The following is a 19,248-nucleotide window of genomic DNA, read 5'->3' as shown; positions in this document are numbered from 1 at the left end:
CTTTCTTCAGTTTTAGAAAGAAATCAATGTTGGGACACCTGGGTGGCTCAGTCGGTTAAGCGTCCGACTTCAGCTCAGGTCACAATCTCACGGTCTGGGAGTTCGAGACCCGCGTCGGGCTCTGGGCTGATGGCTCAGAGCCTGGAGCCTGCTTCGGATTCTGTGTCTCCCTCTCTCTCTGCCCCTCCCCCATTCATGCTCTGTCTCTCTCTGTCCCAAAAATAAATAAAAAACGTTGAAAAAAAAATTTTTTTTTTTAAATTAGAAAAAAAATTTTTTTTTTAAAAAATTAAAAAAAAAAAAAGAAATCAATGTTATTCTCTTATCCATCAACATGTCTAAAACCACTAGGTTCACTACTGTAACTAGCCAGTACTTTGTAAGTACTGATAAGGATATCTAATAGTTTCATTTAATTGCCAAATAAAAATTTCATTGCTTCTAACATCAAGATTCTGATTTGTCTCTCTTTCATCTAAGAAGATAAAAAGGTAAAAATGGGATATAGCCTATAAAGACCACTAAATATGTAAGGCAAATAAAATTTAAAAATATTAGTATGGAATACACAATGTATTTTATTGTGCTGTTGTAAACCATTGGTATAAAACATACCAACCTGACTAAATCCTCTTAAGAGATATTTTTTGGGGGGATATTAAAAATCTTACTAAAAAGATTTCATATTAGACCAGTTTGGAAGACAACAGAATAAGAGGACCCTAGGCTTTCCTTGTCCCAAAACAATTAGATAATTATCAAATCATACTAAATACCCTAGAAATTTACCTGAAGGCGGGAGAACAAATCCCACAACTAAAGGTAGAGAAGAGGCCACAAAAAAGAAGGCATAAGTATGGAGACGTGGTTTGGGAGAAACGGATTGTGGCCGCTATGGTGGAAGGGAGAAGGGCTACAGACAGGCAAACACACAAGGGAGCACGGAGGAATAAGAATCCCCATAGCACTTGGCTTGGAAAGTGAGAGGAGCCAAATTTTGTGAGTTCTTGCAATCAGCAGGGCTTAAAGCCTGGAGTTTTAAAGGTCAGCAGGCTTGGCCGGGATACAGCTGAGGGCACTGCCCTGCTCCTACAGAAAAGGCAGGCAAACAGCCCGTGAACATACAGTGTGAAAACAGTGATCTGCAAAACAGCCAGGGCACACAGCGGGGAGGTTATCTGCTCATCTTGGAGCATGTCCCAGAGAGGCAGCATTCATAGATAGACTCCTCTGGGAAGAAAGGCCCTGGCAGAAGCCATTTCACTCCCCCTGCCCTTCAGCATAAGCACAGGGCCACCTGTGGGAACCAGTGCAACACCCACACTCCCTACCTAACTTGCTTACACCAAGCCCCCACGACCCCCTGCCACCGTGCACTTGGGTGGAATTGCCCCTTCCATTCACATTTTCCTCAGTCCTAGCACTTTGGGCCCCCTCGCCCAGAAGAGCGCCAAACCCTGAGCACCTGGCACTTCCTGAGGTGGGAGATTTGCAGGGCCTCAGTTCTACTGGTGATAGTGACATGTCTCACTTCACAAACAGAACAGAGCACACCTAGTTAAAATGCACCACATTCAGGCTAGGGACCAAATACTGCCCATGGCAGACAAAGAGAACCTCTATAGATGACTGGCCTAAAGGACACAACAGGTGAGCACATGCAGCACACATTGGAGGCATTCCCAGAAGTGCCAGGCCCTGGGGAACAGGGGACACTACACAATAGAGCACTATCGGACCTCTTCTTTATAAGGCCATTACCCTCAAGAACAGGAGACGTAGCTAAGTTTCCTAACACAGAGAAGCAGGCAAAGAGACTAAGACAAAATGAGAAGACATTTTGGAACTTGTTCCAAATGAAAAACAGGAAAAGGCCATGGGCAGAGATCTAAGTGAAACAGATATATGTAACATGTCAGAGAATTTAAAGTAATGATCATAAAAACATTCACTGGACTTGAGAAAAGAGTGGAAGACATCAGTGAGACCATTAACACAGAAATAACGAATAACCTAGAAGGGATAAAGGGCTAAGTAAATGAAATGAGAAACACACTTGATGGAATGAGCAACAGCCTGGAAGAACATAAACAAACTAATAATCTAGAAGACAGAGCAGTGGAAAGTAATCGAGCTGAGAAAAAAGAATTACGCAAAACGAGAATAGACTTAGAGAACTCAATGACTCCATCAAACATAGTAACATTCATATTATAGGAATCCCAGAAGAGAGAGGAAATGGGGATGAAAAATGTATTTGAAGAAATAATAGCTGAAAACTTACCTAACCTGGAGAAGTAAACAGATATCCAGATCCAGGAGACACAGAGGACCCTCCAAAAAAAATCAACAAAAGGAGATCCACACCAAAACATATAGTAATTAAAGTGGCAAAATAAAGAAACAATGTTTAAAGGAGCAAGACAAAAGAAGACAGTAACATACAAGGGAAACCCCATACAGCTATCAGTGGATCTTTCAGGAGAAACTTCCCAAGTCAGAAGGTAGTGGCATGTTAGTTCCAAAGTGCTATATGGAAAAAATCTGCAGCCAAGAACACTCTATCTAGCAAGGCTGTCATTCAGAATAGAAAGAGAGATCATGTGTTTCCCAGACAAAGGCTAAAGGAGTTCATGACTACCAAACAAGCCCTGAAAGAAATATTAAAGGGGAGTCTCTCAGCGGAACAGAGACCAGAAGGGATAGTATAAAGGTAGGAAACAGAAAATCAGTAAAAATGAGTATTTCTGTAAAAAAATCAGTCAAGGAACTTACAAAATAAAAGGATGCAAAATATGAGAACATATATTTAAAATGTGGGGAGGAGCGGAGTAAAGAATGGGTTCAAACTTCAACGCCCATCAACTTAATATAGACTGCTATATGCCAAAGAGGTTACATACAAACCTAATGGTAAGCACATATATAAAACCACTAATAAACATGCAACAAAGAGAAAGAAATCCAAATATATTAAAGAAAACCAGAAAACCATGAGAGACAGACAAGAATGAATCAGAGACATCGTCAGAAACAATCACAAAAAAATAATGGCAATGAATACATATCTTATAATAATTACTTTGAATGTAAACGGATCAAACACTCCAGTCGAAAGATATAGGGTGACAGAGTAGATAAAAAACAAGATCCTTCTACATACTGCCTGCAAGAGACTCCTTTTAGATCTAAAAACACTGGCAGATTTAAAGTGAGGGGATGAAGAAACATTTACCATGCAAATAATGTCAAACAAAAGCTGGAATAGCAATACTTTTTATCAGACAAAGTAGACTTTAAAACAAAACTGTGGGGCTCCTGGGTGGCTCAGTTGGTTGAGTGTCCAACTCGGCTCAGGTTCTGGTCTCATGGTTCGTGGGTTCGAGCCCCACATTGGGCTCTGTTCTGGCAGCTTGTTCAGAGCCTGGAGCCTGCTTTGGATTCTGCATCTCCATCGCTCTCTGCCCCTCCCCCGCTTGTGCTTTCTCTCTGTCTCTCAAAAATAAATGTAAAACAAAAACTGTAACAAGAGACAAAGGATGCTATATAATAAAAAAGGGGACAATCCAACAAGAAGATATAACGATTGTAAATATTTATGCCTCCAACACAGAAACACCAAATACATAAAACGGTTAATAACAAACATAAAGGAATTAATTGATAAGAATACAATAATAATAAGGGACTTTAACACACCCTACTTACATCAACGGACAGATGACCTAAAGAGGAAATCAATAAAGAAACAATGACTTTGAATGAACAGATGGATTTAGCAGATATTCATAACATTCCATCTTAAAACAGAATACACATTCCTTTCAATTGCACGCAGAACATTCTCCAGAATAGATCACATGTTAGCCCAGAAAACAAGCCTCAACAAATTCAAGATCAAAGACACACTATGCGTCTTTTCTGACCACAATGCTAGGAAACCAGAAGTCAACCACAAGAAAAAATCTGGATGACAAGGGAGGTCAAAAAACAATGAATGCGTAAATCAGGAAATAAAAGAATAGATTGAAAAGTACACAGAAACAAATGAAAACACAACCGTTCAAAACCTTTGGAATGCAACCAAAAACGATTCTAAGAGGGAAGTTTAAAGCAATACAGGACAATCTCAAAAAGCAATAAAAGTCTCAAATGAACAACCTAACCTTACACCTAAAGAGACTAGAAAAAGAACAAACAAAACCCCAAACCAGCATAAGGAAGGATATAATAAATATTACAGCAGAAATAAATGATATAGAAACTAAAAAAAGCAATAGAATAGAGCAATGAAATCAGGAGCTAATCCTTTGAGAAACTCAACAAAATTGATAAACCTCTAGCCAGACTCATCAAGAAAAAAAGAGAAAGGACTCAAATAAATAAAATCACAAATGAGAGAGAAGAAATAACAACCAACACCACAGAAATACAATTATGAGAATATTATGAAAAACGATATACCAATAAATTGGCCAGCCTAGAAGAAATGGATAAATTCCTAAAAACGTATAAGCTACCAAAACTGGAACAGAAAACTGGAACAGACTTATTCCTAGCAAAGAAATTGAGTCACTAATCAAAAAACTCCAAACAAACAGGCCAGGACCAGACAGCTTCTCAGGCAAATTCTACCAAACGTTTTAAAAAATTTTTTAATGTTTATTAATTTTGAGAAAGACAGAAAGACACAGAGGGCAAGCAGGGGAGGGGCAGAAGAGAGGGAGACACAGAACTGAGGAAGGCTCCAGGCTCCAGGCTCTGAGCTGTCAGCACAGAACCCAATGTGGGGCTCGAACTCACAAACTGTGAGATCATGACCTGAGCTGAAGTCAGACGTTTAACCAACTGAGCAACTCAGGGGTCCCTCTACCAAACATTTAAAAAAGAATTAATACCTATTCTTCTCAAACTATTCCAAAAAATGGAAAAGGAAGGAAAACATCCAAATTCATTCTATGAGGCCAGCATTACTCTGATATCAAACCAGATAAAGACACCACTAACTCCAGGCCAATATCTCTGATGAACACAGATGAAAAATTCTCAACAAATTACTAGCAAACCAAATCCAACAATACATTAAAAAATTATTCACTACGATCATGTGGGATTTATTCTTGGGCTGCAAGAGTGGCTGATTATTCGCAAATCAATTAATGTGATATAGCACACAAATAAGAGAAAGGATAATAACCACATGATCATTTCCATAGATGTAGAAAAAGCATCTGACAAAGTACAACATCCATTCATGATAAAAACCCTCAGTAAAGTAGGTTTAGAGGGAATACACCTCAATGCAGTAAATGACATATGTGAAAAACCCATAGCTAACATCATCCTGCATGGGGAAAAATGGGAGAGCTTTTCACCTAAGGTCATGGAAAAGACAAGGATGTCCACTCTCACCTCTTTTTTTCAATACAGTACTGGAAGTTCCCGCCACAGCAATCAGAAGAAAAGGCTTCCAAGTTGGTAAGGAAATAGTAAGACTTTCACTGTTTTCAGAAGACATGGTCACACCATATATAGAAAACACAAAAGATTCCACCAAAAAACTATTAGAACTGATAAATGAATTCAGCAGAGTTGCAGGATACAAAATCAATGTACAGAAATCTTGCATTTTTATACACCAATACTGCAGCGGCAGCAAGAGAAATTAAGAGGACAATCCCATTTACATTTGCACCAAAAATAGTAAGACACCTAGGAATAAATCTAACCAAAGAGGTGAAAGACCTGTACTCTGAAAACTGTAAAACACTCATGAAAGAAATTGAAGACAACACAAAGAAATGGAAAGACATTTCATGCTCATAAACTGGAAGAACAAATATTGTTAAAATGTCTATACAACCAAAGCAACTTATACATTTAATGCAATCTCTATCAAAATGCCAACAGCATTTTTTACAGAAGTAGAACAATTCTAAAATCTGTATGGAACCACAAAAAACCCCGAATAGCCAAAGCAATCTTGAAAAAGCAAAGCAAAGCTGGAGGCATCATAACTCTGGACTTTAAGATATATTACAAAGCTGTAGTAATCAAAACAGTATGGCACAAGAATAGATACACAGATCAATGGAACTGATTAGAAAGCCCAGAAATAAACCCACTACATATCAATTAATCTTCAACAAAACAGGAAAGAATATCCAATGGGAAAAAGACAGTCTCTTCAACAAAGAGCGCTGGGAAAACTGGCCAGCTACAAGCAAAAGAATGAAACTGGACTGCTTTCTTACACCATACACAAAATAAATTAAAAATGGATTAAAGACCTGAATGTCAGACCTGAAATCATAAAAATCCTAGAACACGGGCAGTAACTTCTTTGGCTGTAGCAACTTCTTTCTAGATATGTCTCCTGAGGCAAGGGAAACAAAAGCAGAAATAAACTATTGAGACTATGTCTAAATAAAAAGTTTCTGCACAGCAAAGGAAACCATCAACAAAACTAAAAGAGACAACCTACTGAGTGGGAGAATATATTTCAAAATGACGTATCTAATAAAGGGTTTGAATCCAAAATATATATAGAACTTCTACAACTCAACACCCACAAAACAAATAATCCAATTAAAAAATGGACTAAAGACATGGATAGTTCTCCAACAAAGACATACAGATGGCCAAAAGATAAATCAAAAGATCCTCAACATCAATTCCCCATCAAGGAAATGCAAATCAAAACTACAATGAGATATCACCTCTCACCTGTCAACATGGCTAAAATCAACAACACAAGAAACAACAGGTGTTGGCGAAGATGTGGAGATAAAGGAACACTTTTGCATTGTTGGTGGAAATGCAAACTGGTGCAGCCAATCTGGAAAACAGTATGGAGATTCCTCAAAAAGTTAAAAATACAACTACCCTACGATCCAGTAATTTTACTACTGGGTACTTACCCCCAAAACGCAAAAACACTAATTCAAAGGGATACATACACCCCTATATTTACAGCAGCATTATTTACAATAGCCAAGATATGGAAGCAGCCCAACTGTTCAAGAAGAGGTGGTGTGTGTGCGTGTGTACATATATATGTATACATACATATATGTGTATATATGTGTATACACACACACACAATGGATTATTCAGCCATGAAAAAGAATGAAATATTGCCATTTGTGAAGACATGGATGGAACTAGAGAGTATAATGCTAAGTGAACTAGTCAAAGACAAATATCATGATTTCACACATACGTGGAATTTAAGAAACAAAACAAATCAGCAAAGGGGAAAAGAAAGACAGACAAACCAAAAAACAGACTCTTAATTATGGAGTACAAACATGGTTAACAAGGGGGAGGTAGGCGGGGGGGATGTGTTAAATAGGTGATGGGGATTAAGGAAGGCACTTGTGATGAGCACTGGGTGATGGAATCACTATATTGTACACCTGAAATGAATACTACACTGTATGTTAAATAGCTGAAATTAAAATAAAAACTTAAAAACACATAAAAAACAAATAGGCTTCATATTAGAGAATAAAATATACCAGTCTGATTTGAAAATGGGCAGGAATAAGCTATTAAAGAGATACAAATTTTACTAGTGCATTAAGTATGCCCTGCTAGATTAGAAAACTTTACGGTAATTCATTCTTCTAATTAAAAGCATCCCAGAAAACTGATGTTAAGGCAATTTTACATTCCTTACCTATAATGGCTCAAGGAACCACAAACTAAAGGAATTTACACTCATTTTGTTTTTAAAAGTTAGACCCATCAACTGTTTCCCATTTTCAATCAAATCATAAATTACTACATTATAAAAATTGGAAATCATTTTAAAGATTTAGTTAGGAAAAAAACTGGGTGAAAAAAAAATTAATTAAGAGAAAACTATGAATGAGACCATTCTAAAATCACTACTGAAGATACTCAAAATGCTAGGACCTAAGACAAGAGAAGGTTTTAAGGCTTAGAAAACCATAGTTAATAATACTTTGATCTCCTTACAATGGTGTAGATTTCCACTTTAAAATTCAATTTAAAAGACCACTTGTTAAGGAAACTTGGCTCTGTTTTAAGTAACTACCCGTCTAAATTATCGTTAGTAGAATCTTCTCCTGGGAAGAAATGAACAAAACAGAACTTAAATAAAACGGGATTCTCCAAAATACTTTGTCCAATTAAATTTAAGGAAAGAAACAAAAAGCAAAACCTCACAACTAAACCCAAAAATATGCTTTCCCTTTGTATTTCAAACCACCACGTTGTCAAGTAAAAACTGAACTTTATTTTGTTCAAGTGGGTTTTCTGGCCTGACATTTCATCTTTTAAGTGTGTTGGCCAACAAAGCTTTAGCAGAGTATAGTTCAGTTTACTTCATGTAATTTGGAAACTAGGGGGAAAAACTTTGCCACATTTTCCTTTAATCATTCTTTCCTTTACTAATTTGTGTGGGTTTCAAACAAAATTAATGGGGCAGCAATACACTGAAGTGTCCAATAGGCATATTAACACAATGTTGTGTTGTGCCACTCTAAGTTCTCCAGGGTTAAAACTACAGTTCATTTAACTCGTGATTCACATTCCTTTTCACAGAAATCCTGTAGTGACCCTAATGGAGTAAGGGCAGGGGATCGGCCTTTACAACAGGGATAAGGAGCACGAGTGATCACCAGGAGCAAACGAGTTTGAAACGGAGCCCAGTGGAGTGGGACGAGGGAATCCAGCATGTTTCCCGAGGGCAGATAGGTGTCCTCCACACCCCGGCCACAGGCAGAGGAACGTGGCTGGCTGCTGCGGCACCCCTACTAGCACCCCTACTAGGTCCTCGCCCACCTCTTCCTCGGGAAGGGACGTACCTGCTCAGCAAGGGCGGGGAAGTGCACTCGATTCAGCTTGGCGGGGAAAACCCACTTCTCAAACCCCACTCCCTTTCTCCAGGGCCAAGCCCCAGGAGCCGTTACCTAACTGACCCGCTCTCCTCGGCAGAGCCCTCGCCCAGGCCGGCCCAATCCGACCTGGCCAAGGCCAAAAGGCCGAGCCCCTGGGGAAAGCGTGCGCTCGGCCGGTGACGCCCAAGCCTCCCGGGCCCCGACCCCGCCACAACCGCCTGAGCCCCGAGCCCCGAGCCCCGCGGCGGGCAGGCGGGCGGCGCCGGCTGGGGCCCGCCTCAGCCCCTCGCCGCGCCCCCCCCAACCACGCACCCCAAAGCCCCGCCTCCTGCCGTCCATCCCTCCATCCCTCCTCCATCCACCTCCTCCCCACTGCGGCGCCAGCTTCACCTGCCTCATCCGGCCGCCGCCACTCGCCCGCTTCTTCCCTCGGGCTAGCGCAGCGCCACGACCCCAGGCCGGCCGCCCCCCGCCCCACAGCCCCGCGCTCGTCCCGAACGCGCCCTCTCCTCCTCCTTCACCTGCCCCCGCCCCGAACCTCTACCTTGTAGGAGTCAGTAGCTAGGAGGATGTTGAAATCGGCGTCTGCCGCAGCATTCATCTCGGGCGGGAGTGTGCGGGCCACGCGCCGCGAGCTGCCCAGCGCGGCGGCGAGGAAGGAGAAAAATGGGCTTCACCGCGCTCCGTTGCTTAAGTCACCGCTCGGCCGGAGGGGCGGGGGAGAAGAGGGGGAAAGCGGAGTGGGGAGGAGGGGCCACAGGAGGGCGGGCCCGGGAGCCGTGACGCGGCGGGGGGTGGTGGCGGCGGCAGCTCTCGCGCTCTCAGCCCAGGAACTCCGACCGACTCCTCACCTCGGCTCACCGCCCCCGCCCCATCATCCCGGAGCAGAGGCGAGGCGAGGGGCGGGGCGCGGCCGCGCGTGCGCAACGCGCGGGGGGGCGGGGCTGGGCGGAGAGGACGTGAGGCACGCGCTCTTTTTCCCGCACGCTGGCTCCGGGAAACCGGAGGCTGCCGGGCAGTCCCGGCCGGGGATCTGTGTTCCTGCCTCGGTTTCATTTCCCGGCGGGACGGTGAGGGGCGGGGGAGGGGTAATTCCCAGCCTCGCTCCTTCTGCGATTAGCCGGTTCGCCCGCCGCGTGACATCTTCCCGTCCTACCCAGTCCTGGCCCGTTTTCTGAGTCCTCCAGAAGTCACGCCACCCGGCTGGGGGCCGAGGAGCCTCCCTCTGCCGCTCTCCCCTTCCCCCCCCCGCGCAGTTACTTACCTTTGTCTCCGGCTGGGATTGAAAAGCGAACCTTTTGCCTCCATCCCTCTTGTCCCTCTTGGTCCTTCTAACCCACTCTTTAAAATCGGAAGAGCTGCGGTGAGGAATAAGGTCTGAGGGGCCCCTTTACTCTGCCACATCGACTCCGCGTTTCCTCCGCCTGTGTGGCTGAGCTCTTTGATCCTTTGAATGATGTTTTGATATTTTCCCAGAGAAAATACCCCGCGCGGGAAGGCGGGGGTTGAATTCAGTCCTCACATCTAATGAAAGTACAAGGCCTGATTGAATCTAATAGTGCCCGGAAGTAAACGGCAACGGGCCAAGATTTTGACACGGTGCAAAACTGACTTTCATCATTGTTAGAATCGTTAAATCTTGGGAAATGGTTTGGCAACCTCCAAGTAAGAAGCAAGGGAAACGACGTCAGATGACTTCATCTAAGTACAGACCATCCACTTGCGCAGTTCCCATACGTGGTTGCATTTTTGCGTGAAACAGATTTCCTTTGTCCACATGGTCAGTAGCTGGTGCTGCCTTTTTTTTTTTTTTTTTTTTTAAGTTGTAAGATTTAGGTTTTACAAGATACAAGTAGCCATGGAGGGGACGGTTCAGTGAAAACTGGTACAGGAACTTAACAGACTATTTTTCAAGTTAGTGAAAATCTCTCATTTTATCTGCAGAGTGGGGTGGAAACAGGTACATTGTGAATGGAGAAATTCATCACAAGAAAACGGAGACCTCTTCAATTAATAGCAACTTCGGTCTAGACTATGGTCTTGGAGTAAGTACAGGTTCTGGACAGTCACCTTCATCTATGGAGTCCGTACAGGCAAAGATCATGGAAGTGGTGAGATACCAAGGTAGTAACTGACAATACACTCACCAGAGTAGTAAATAATAATACATTTAGAGTAATTTTCACCAAAAAGGTTGAAAACAAAAGAGGCTTTTTTTTTTTAATTTTTTTTTTCAACGTTTATTTTATTTATTTTTGGGACAGAGAGAGACAGAGCATGAACGGGGGAGGGGCAGAGAGAGAGGGAGACACAGAATCGGAAACAGGCTCCAGGCTCTGAGCCGTCAGCCCAGTGCCTGACGCGGGGCTTGAACTCACGGACCGCGAGATCGACCTGGCTGAAGTCGGACGCTTAACCGACTGCGCCACCCAGGCGCCCCAAGAGGCTTTTTTTTTTGGTTGACTCTGTGTTTACTGGGGAAAATAACTTTTTAAAACACTTAAGTGAATTATTTAAAATTTTTTTATTTTGGGAAATTTTAAGTCATGCAGTGTGATTCAAAGAAGGAAGATGATCCTGTATGCCTCTCTTAATTTGGTGCTTGTTTCTTCATTTTAAAATTTCCATAACCTACTTTACTTAAATGACAAATTTTTTTGGCTTCGCTTCCTGGAATCCATGTATGTATAACTGACCATTGTTCTATGCTGCCTTACACAGGAAAAAAATAGGGTTCTGATTACAAAATGGGCTTTGTTTATGGTAGCATTTTTTAAGGCAAAATAAAATTTGATCTTACAGTCTTGGTGTTGTCTTTGCACTGTTAAGGTGAAAAAGTTTAATATCAGGACAAGCAAAAGTGTTAATATTTCATTGACATTGCTTGTTAAATGTAGAAAGTCACAAGGCCTACACACATTATCAGTGACTTAAACCATCAACGCCATCTCCAGAGGAAAAGAAGATATGTTAGCAACAGAAAATCACCATTTTTCTAAGACAGAATCAGGCACACTGTATGTAACTACCTACATGCTTAATGCAGGACCAATTTTGAATTAATTGGGGTTTAGAACCATGAAATTATTACCAAATACAAAGTTTAGATTTCGTTTTGAAATAGCCTCCCTTGAAAGACAGTTTAACAGCTAGCATTTAGTATGTTTATCTAGTAGCATGTAAAAGTTTCTGAGAAACTGTTCTCGTGAGTACCCACACATGACAAATACTGTCAATAAAAAGACTTATTTGGGCCCCTTCACTTTATTCAAAGCCCTGGATTAATCTACCATTCCTACCAAATAGCCAGTCAAGCAGGGTGAATTGGGCATCCAGCTCCTTATTTGTATCCCTCAGAGTGCTATGAAAGTTTGCCACTCATACATTTGATCAGGCAAAGTGGGTGTTACTACATCACTTCTGTTGCCCCACACTCTTCCAGACAGACTTTGGTACATGTTTGTATTTAAAGGTTGCCTCAGATATTCCGGTCTGACCACATTTCACTTTAGTAAGAAACACTGTCAAAACAAAAACAAAACAAAAACAGGAAAAAAAAAAAAAAAGTAAACCCCAAACAGAGAAGTAGGTCTGGGATTCACCCATCTGCAACTCCTGACAATGGTCCTATCCATCACCCTTTATAATTTTCTCCAGCTTTACCAAGCATCAACAGTTGTCACAAAGACAAAAAGAAAACCTTTTTAATTAAACAGAAGTTCATTCAAACTTCCATGGCCCTTTGGGGACCATCCAGAGTTGTGATTTCCCAAGGAAAAGGACTCATCTACAGAAAGATGTGGGTCTTCGTGGATCCGATTATCAGTGCTGCTGACCCTTTAATGACTCAGTCTGCTGGGTTCACTGCAGTCACACAGAGACACCCAGAAAACTGCTGAGTCTTCTTCTGAAAGTACAGAAGTGATAGAGTAAGTGTAACCCACATACAGGAAGGATTAGCACACATACATGGATTGTGCACAGTCATTCCATTGCAAATGTCCTGTGGTCTGCCACACCCACTATGTACCTGGGCAGTGCTGGGTTGATCATCCATCTGATGTTAAACCCTCCACATGTCATATCCTGCAAGAAGTTTCCCAATCTATGTATGCTGCATCAATTTCCCCATCTTTGTTAGTTGTGTTTTTGTTTCCTATTATATCCAAACATACATTTTTCTAATTCCAAACAAATAAAGTGGGAAATAATGGTAAAGAGCAAAAATAAAAAGGTTTGATTGATCTGTAGAAGTAAGGCAGGGGCCCCTGGGTGGCTCAGCCATGTAAGCACCCAATCCTTGATTTTGGCTCAAGTCATGATCTCATGATTCCTGGGATTAAGCCCCACTGACAGCATGGAGCCTGCTTGGGATTCTCTCTATCAAAATAAATAAACTTAAAAAAATAAAGTAAGGCAAATGTGCATATGTTATGATGCTATGTATGGGGATTTGGGGGTCATAAGTATTTATGCATTTTCCTGATGGTCACCTTAGGACTCAATGGCCAAAATCAATGATGGAGAGAAAGACCATTAGAACTATAAAAACTGTTAAGATTTTTTATTGCAGTGTTTTCCTAAGTGTGGTTTGCTTATCACTGATGGCATATGATGTGTGTCAGAGGTACTCAGATAAATGTTTCTCATTTCAGTAAGTATGTGTTTATTTCTAGTGGATTTTAGAAAAGTATAACTGGCATATAAGACTCAATTTTTCTTGGAAATTAATACTTAGGATGAAGCCACAGTAAGGGATACTCAGACTGGTGAAACTTACTATTTTCCTTGCCTTTCCTATCTTATGACTGAGGATTTTCATAACCTTGATATAAGACTAGTTTTCTTTTTTTTTTCCAAGTTTATTTATTTATTTTGAGGGGGTGGGAGGGAGAGTGAGAGAGAGAGAGAGAGAGAAAGAGAATCCCAAGCAGGCTCCACGCTGTCAGCACAGAGCCTCACTTGGGGCTTGATCTCATGAACTGCAAGATCATGACCTGAGTTGAAATCAAGAGTCAGATGCTTAACCATCTGAGCCATCCAGGTGCCCCCAGACTGGTTTTCTTGCCTTTTTCTATCTTTATCCAGGGGTATTAATCATACTATCCTGAGGCCAACTTCATGCCCAAAGACCTTTTCCCTATTTTTCAGAGGAGAGAAAGGGGCTCTTCATGCACAGAGAAATCCTTATGGCCTTCTCTGAAATTCAGCATTCTGAGTTGGGCACGTGGACTGGATTTCCCACAGATACTTCATGCTATAAGCTACATATAAGGATATTAATCTGCTCTTCAAATTCATCCAAACTCAGTAAGAATTAACACAAGTATCACCCCCAAAAGTGAGCAGTATGTCTGTATATACTACTCAGTTAAAATAATCCAATTTAATTAAAGCTCGTGGTGCCTGCCAAGGCTTTTTAAGTGTTCTTTTTAAGTGTTTGCTGAGCCACACCTATGATACTATAGGCACTCACATAAAAATGGTTCTAGATTTTGTTTTGTTTCTTGAGGGTACACCAACCTTGCAGAACAATCAAGAACTTGTAAGACAAACAAAATGGTTTAGGACTTACCATCTTCTCTTTCCTTCCAAATTGTCCCAGCTCTTCCCTTATTGGTGTTTCAAAGAGACTCACTTCAATGCATTGATTACTCTTGGATTTGGGAGTCATTCTCTCCGCTCTTTGCTCTGGTTGATGGTGGGCTGTTCTAGCCCACTTGTCATCACTCTGTAGCCACATGTCCTAAACTTGTGCTCAGATGGTGGCTTTGTACCTCTGTAAATTGTAGTGTTGGGTAAGGCTCTTGGACCACCAGTGATTACAGCTCATCATACACCCTTAAAAAGAATTCTGGCTTGTGTAGCTCTCTTAGATACTTGGGACAACTTCTCAAGGGCTTACCTAGAGGATATTGGAATGTACCATCCTGTTTTTTTTTTTTTTTTAAGTTTATTTATTTATTCTGAAAGAGAGAGTATAAGTGGAGGAGGGGCAGAGAGAGGGGGGGAGAGAGAATTCCAAGCAGGCTCCACACTGTCAGCTCAGAGCCTGATGTGGGGCTCGAACTCGCACCATGAAATCATAACCTGATCCAAGAGTTGGATGCTTAACTGACTGAACCACCCAGGCACCCCTATGTATCATCCTGTTTTAATAAAAAGGTCTCCCTCACTTTTCTCGGATAGAATGCTTTTGATTCCAGGTATCACAACTGCTATTAAAAGTAGCTTAAGGAATAGGGGTTTAATTTCATCCACAGAGGGGAGTCTCGAGGTAGGTTTTTCTAGGGTGGGTCCAGTAACTCAAAGATATCAAGATTCTTGCTCTTTTCCATTTTCTCCCCTCTGTGACCTTCCATGTACTGAATGTGTCTTTGTCACACACGTCAAAAGGTGACTGCCACAGCTCTATCACGACCTCACACAAGAACATGCAGGAGCAAGGAAAGAAAGTAGGGTTTTGTTATGAACGCATCTCTCTCTGTATTAAATGTGAAAACCTCTCCAAGAGGCCCCAGAAGACTTCCCTTGGGCCCTCCTGGTCACAGTGGGAGGTTTGCCCGTGACCTAGCTGTGAAGGAGGATGAAACAGTGTGAGTGCTGGCCTACTCCGTTTGTGGAAACGAGAGGAAAGCTTCACCTATAAGAAAGAAGGGGGTTAGGAATGTCTGCTGCTCGGGAAGCATCAGCGATTACCAGCTAGGAGCCCAGATACCTCAGAGGTCTGTCTCAGAGTGAATTGATTCTCTGTCTCCATAAAGGAATCTCCCCCGAGATTTGGCCTCTTAGGTCTCTTTCTTACCAGGTAAATAACCTCCTCATTTCTGGGACTCCAGAACCAACCTCCAGAACATGTAAAATGAGTCCTATCTCTGCCACTTATCTGCCCACTCCCCAACCCCACCTTCCTTCCAGGCCCCTGCCCCTGGTTTTGCTACAGTAAAGCAACGAAAGGTGATGTGCACTCCTTATGCAGGCTCAGGAAAATGTGTGCGGGCTAGCAAACATGTTCACACTTTTTTTTCTAGCGCAATCATTAAAATCTCTGAGGAAGCACAAGATATCGACTTATTCTCAGAGATATTTATTCAACTAGTTTCACTGTAATCTTACACCATGTGCCCACTGTATCATTACACTGAATCTAACACAATATTGGCTCTCATGTTGTCAATCACAGTTTTTAAGTACCGTCTAGATACATTTTCGTGTATTAATGCTCAAATTTTTAAAAATTAATAGGATCTTCTGTTCAAAAAATTATTATCACTGTCCTCCCAAAGCACCTAATTCCACAGAGCACTATTCTAGCTGGGAAATAAACAAAACAGTGTAACACATTTTACGCAGAGGTTTCATATTAAACATAGGAAAGTAACAGATTGATTTAAACATTCATAATTTTCACTGACAAAGAGGGAGACCAAGCTCAAGATGGGCTCAAAGGGATGGTTGCCTCTCAGAAAGGCCTTTATTTGAATTCTATCGTTTCATGAGCACCTCCTACGCTTAAGATCTTCTTGGACCTACAAGGATTTAAATGATACAAACTCTGCCCTCTAGAGGCAAACAATTTTATGGGGAAACCCAAGAATCGGTTTTCCCGCCTTCATGTCCCCTCAGAAATGGTGTACATTAGCCTTGCTCTGCTGACCTCCCACCTCGAATCACTTGCTGCTCCTATAGCTGGAACTTCAGCCTTCTGAGTGATGGGGCCCCGTCTGCAAGGACCACCGTGGAAGGCAGAGAAATATGGGACAGGCTTTACCTTTTTAAAAGCACGTCCCTTGTTAGAGCACATTATTCCATACAGAGTCTATTAGGATGCAGTCAGACTTATCTGGCTGCGCGAGAAACTAAAAGAAACAGTGCCCTAAATAAGATTTAAGTTTACTTCTTTCTCTGGGAATAAGCAGTGCAGAAATGATAAAATGCCTTCGGAATTCATGCTCTTTCTCTGTGCTCCTGCTTTGCTATCTTCAATGCAAGGCTCTGATCCTGTGGTCTAAATCGGCTACTCCAACACTGGTCATCAACTTGGCCTCAGTTTGGCTGCTGGGGGCACCCGGGTTGCTCAGTCAGTTAAGTGTCCGACTCTTGATTTCAGTTTGGGTCATGATTTCACGATATGTGCGTTCAAGATCCACACGGGCTTTGCACTGACCTCGTGGAGCGTGCTTGAGATTCTCTGTCTCCCCTCTCTCTCTCAAAAATAAATGAACGATGAAAAAAATATGGCTGCTATATGCAGAAGAGACTAGACAGGATACGAGAGTAAGTGTGGAAAGCAGCTAAGTGACCATTGCAGTCCACGTGAGAGACTGGACTTGGATTAAGAGGGTTGGATTAAGAGGGCAGTAGTGGAAAGAGGATAAAAGATCAGAGATATTTGGAAAGTTAACAGGACTTGCTGAGAAATAAGGTGTGTGGGAGAGTAGGAGGAGATTCATTAGGACTAGATGGAGAAGAGTGGAATCAATGATTCTTATTAGGTTTTGACTTTAACTACAGGGTGGTCTCATTACACGAGTTGTGGACAACTTTGGAAAGAGATTTAGTGGATCAAATTAAAAGCTCAATTTGGGCAGTTTAAGCTTGGGATTTCTATTAGACAATTATAAGATTACCTGCTTGCCTACTGAGTTTTTGACTATTTGGATTTCTCCTTCCTATGTCCTAAATGGATACCTGGTCCCAAATGCTTCCAAATTTAGGAATAAATTTGTGCCCCTATCATTTCCTCTGTTTTTTTTTTTTTTTTAAACAATTTCCTTGTTATTTGTTTTCAGACCAGTCTTTGTAATTCTCACTTTCTCAAGCTCCATTCTGCCCAGGTCTGGTTTTCTGTCTCCAGAGTGAGCTTATATCACAGGATACCTTGGGACTACAAAAATCAAGTCTACACACATGAAGTTGTTGGGGACAGACAAATCTTTTTTTTTTTTCAAATGAAACAAGGTGTTGGAAATTTTAATCTTGTATAATTTTCTTCCTTTGTTGCCCATTTTAGTGGGCATAAGCAAAGAAATAAAATACGTATTAAGAAATGGCCAAATACTAAATAGATATTAGCAAGTTGGATATTTATTATTGATTTTTTCTTATTTGGAGAGTAAATACCTATTGCAAATGAAGAAAGAAGCACCAAAGAGGTCATTATGTTCTTCAGATAAAAAATGTCTTTAGGGTATCTTCATGGTCCTAGAGCTGGACCAGAAATAGTTCCATCAATTGCTTGCTCAATGCTGATTAAGCTATAAAGACTTGTGAAACACCAACCAAGCTCACAAGAAACTTCAAGTTTGGTTGCTTTAAAGGAAAATTTAATAAATTGCAATGTGAAATAAACCTGACCTGAAATTGGGATTCCACTATCTGTATATAGCAGTTACTCCCTGAAAAACTGTTTACATATTAATACTTTGGTTGGTAGATACAGAATAAGACACAGAGTGTTAGATGCTCTCAAAAGACATCTTCATTAAGCCATTTAAGTCTGGAAAATTAGCTTTCTTCATTCTGGCAATAAGTTCAAGGTTATTAGGGCTGTCTTCTAGAATCAAAGCACCTCCTGGATAGTATCAGAAAACAGTGCAAATTCCACAGGTACGATTTCAGTGTGCCAGGCAAGCTACAACTGGAGAAGGGGAACGGTTTCATTTTACATCAGTGACATATGAACCATGTCTTCTTGACACAGGAATCAACCGTTTTCCAAATCAAGCAACACATTTGTAAGCTGTCTCTTCAGCTTTTGGTGTTATGATTATATTTTTTTCTGTTTTCACTTTCAGATGATTTTTTTTCTCCGTATGCTATCCCCATATTCTGGATATTTTTGTGTAGTCCTTCGTGTGCCAACAATATTCAAGTTTTAAGAATGACTTTAAAGCTCTGTGCCAGATTATGTTTGCTGAAAATTCACAAGGTTCTTCACAATGAAATTATACAAAATAATTACTGATGTGTATGAATCTACTGAAGTGTGAGGACTTACATAATTTGGGAAAGCAAAAATGGGCATAAATGCTCCGTGGGTTCCAAAGTCTAATTGGTATATAGATATATGTTAAAAATCAAAGAGGAAGGAAATTTATACAGATTATATTTATTCATTCCAATTATTTTTACACATTTAGAAGTTTGTATAAATTTTATCATGTGATAAATGCTGGGCTGACAGAGATATAAAGGTGGTAAACTGGAAATTTATGCAATAAATTTGATCTATATAATTTGTTGATCATTTGTGCATTATTTTGTAATTTGTAATTAAACAATTTTTTAAATGTTTATTTATTTTTGAGAGAGAGATAGTGCAAATGGGGGAGGGGCAGAGAGAGAGGGAGACACAGAATCCGAAGCAGGCTCCAGGCTC

At 41.2% G+C, this 19,248-nt stretch overlaps 1 protein-coding gene and 1 long non-coding RNA gene across 2 annotated transcripts in view; both read right to left on the bottom strand.

Moving 5' to 3' along the window:
- The window catches only part of NAMPT (nicotinamide phosphoribosyltransferase), a 39,078-nt gene extending 29,342 nt beyond the window's left edge, over positions 1-9,736 (bottom strand). The window contains exon 1 of the mRNA XM_045494470.1: positions 9,412-9,736. Within this exon, the coding sequence (XP_045350426.1) occupies positions 9,412-9,468 (57 nt within the window). The 5' untranslated portion in view covers positions 9,469-9,736. The remainder of the gene's footprint in view (positions 1-9,411) is intronic.
- A 1,590-nt stretch (positions 9,737-11,326) lies between these two features.
- LOC123606317 overlaps positions 11,327-19,248 on the bottom strand; it is a 241,392-nt gene continuing 233,470 nt past the window's right edge. The window contains exon 4 of the long non-coding RNA XR_006716226.1: positions 11,327-12,388. This is a non-coding gene — a long non-coding RNA (uncharacterized LOC123606317). The remainder of the gene's footprint in view (positions 12,389-19,248) is intronic.

The sequence above is a fragment of the Leopardus geoffroyi genome, chromosome A2 (assembly GCF_018350155.1).
Source record: "Leopardus geoffroyi isolate Oge1 chromosome A2, O.geoffroyi_Oge1_pat1.0, whole genome shotgun sequence".
Lineage (NCBI taxonomy): Eukaryota > Metazoa > Chordata > Mammalia > Carnivora > Felidae > Leopardus > Leopardus geoffroyi.
The sequence above is the reverse complement of the archived record's forward strand: the minus strand, read 5'-3'. Positions and strand labels throughout refer to the sequence as shown.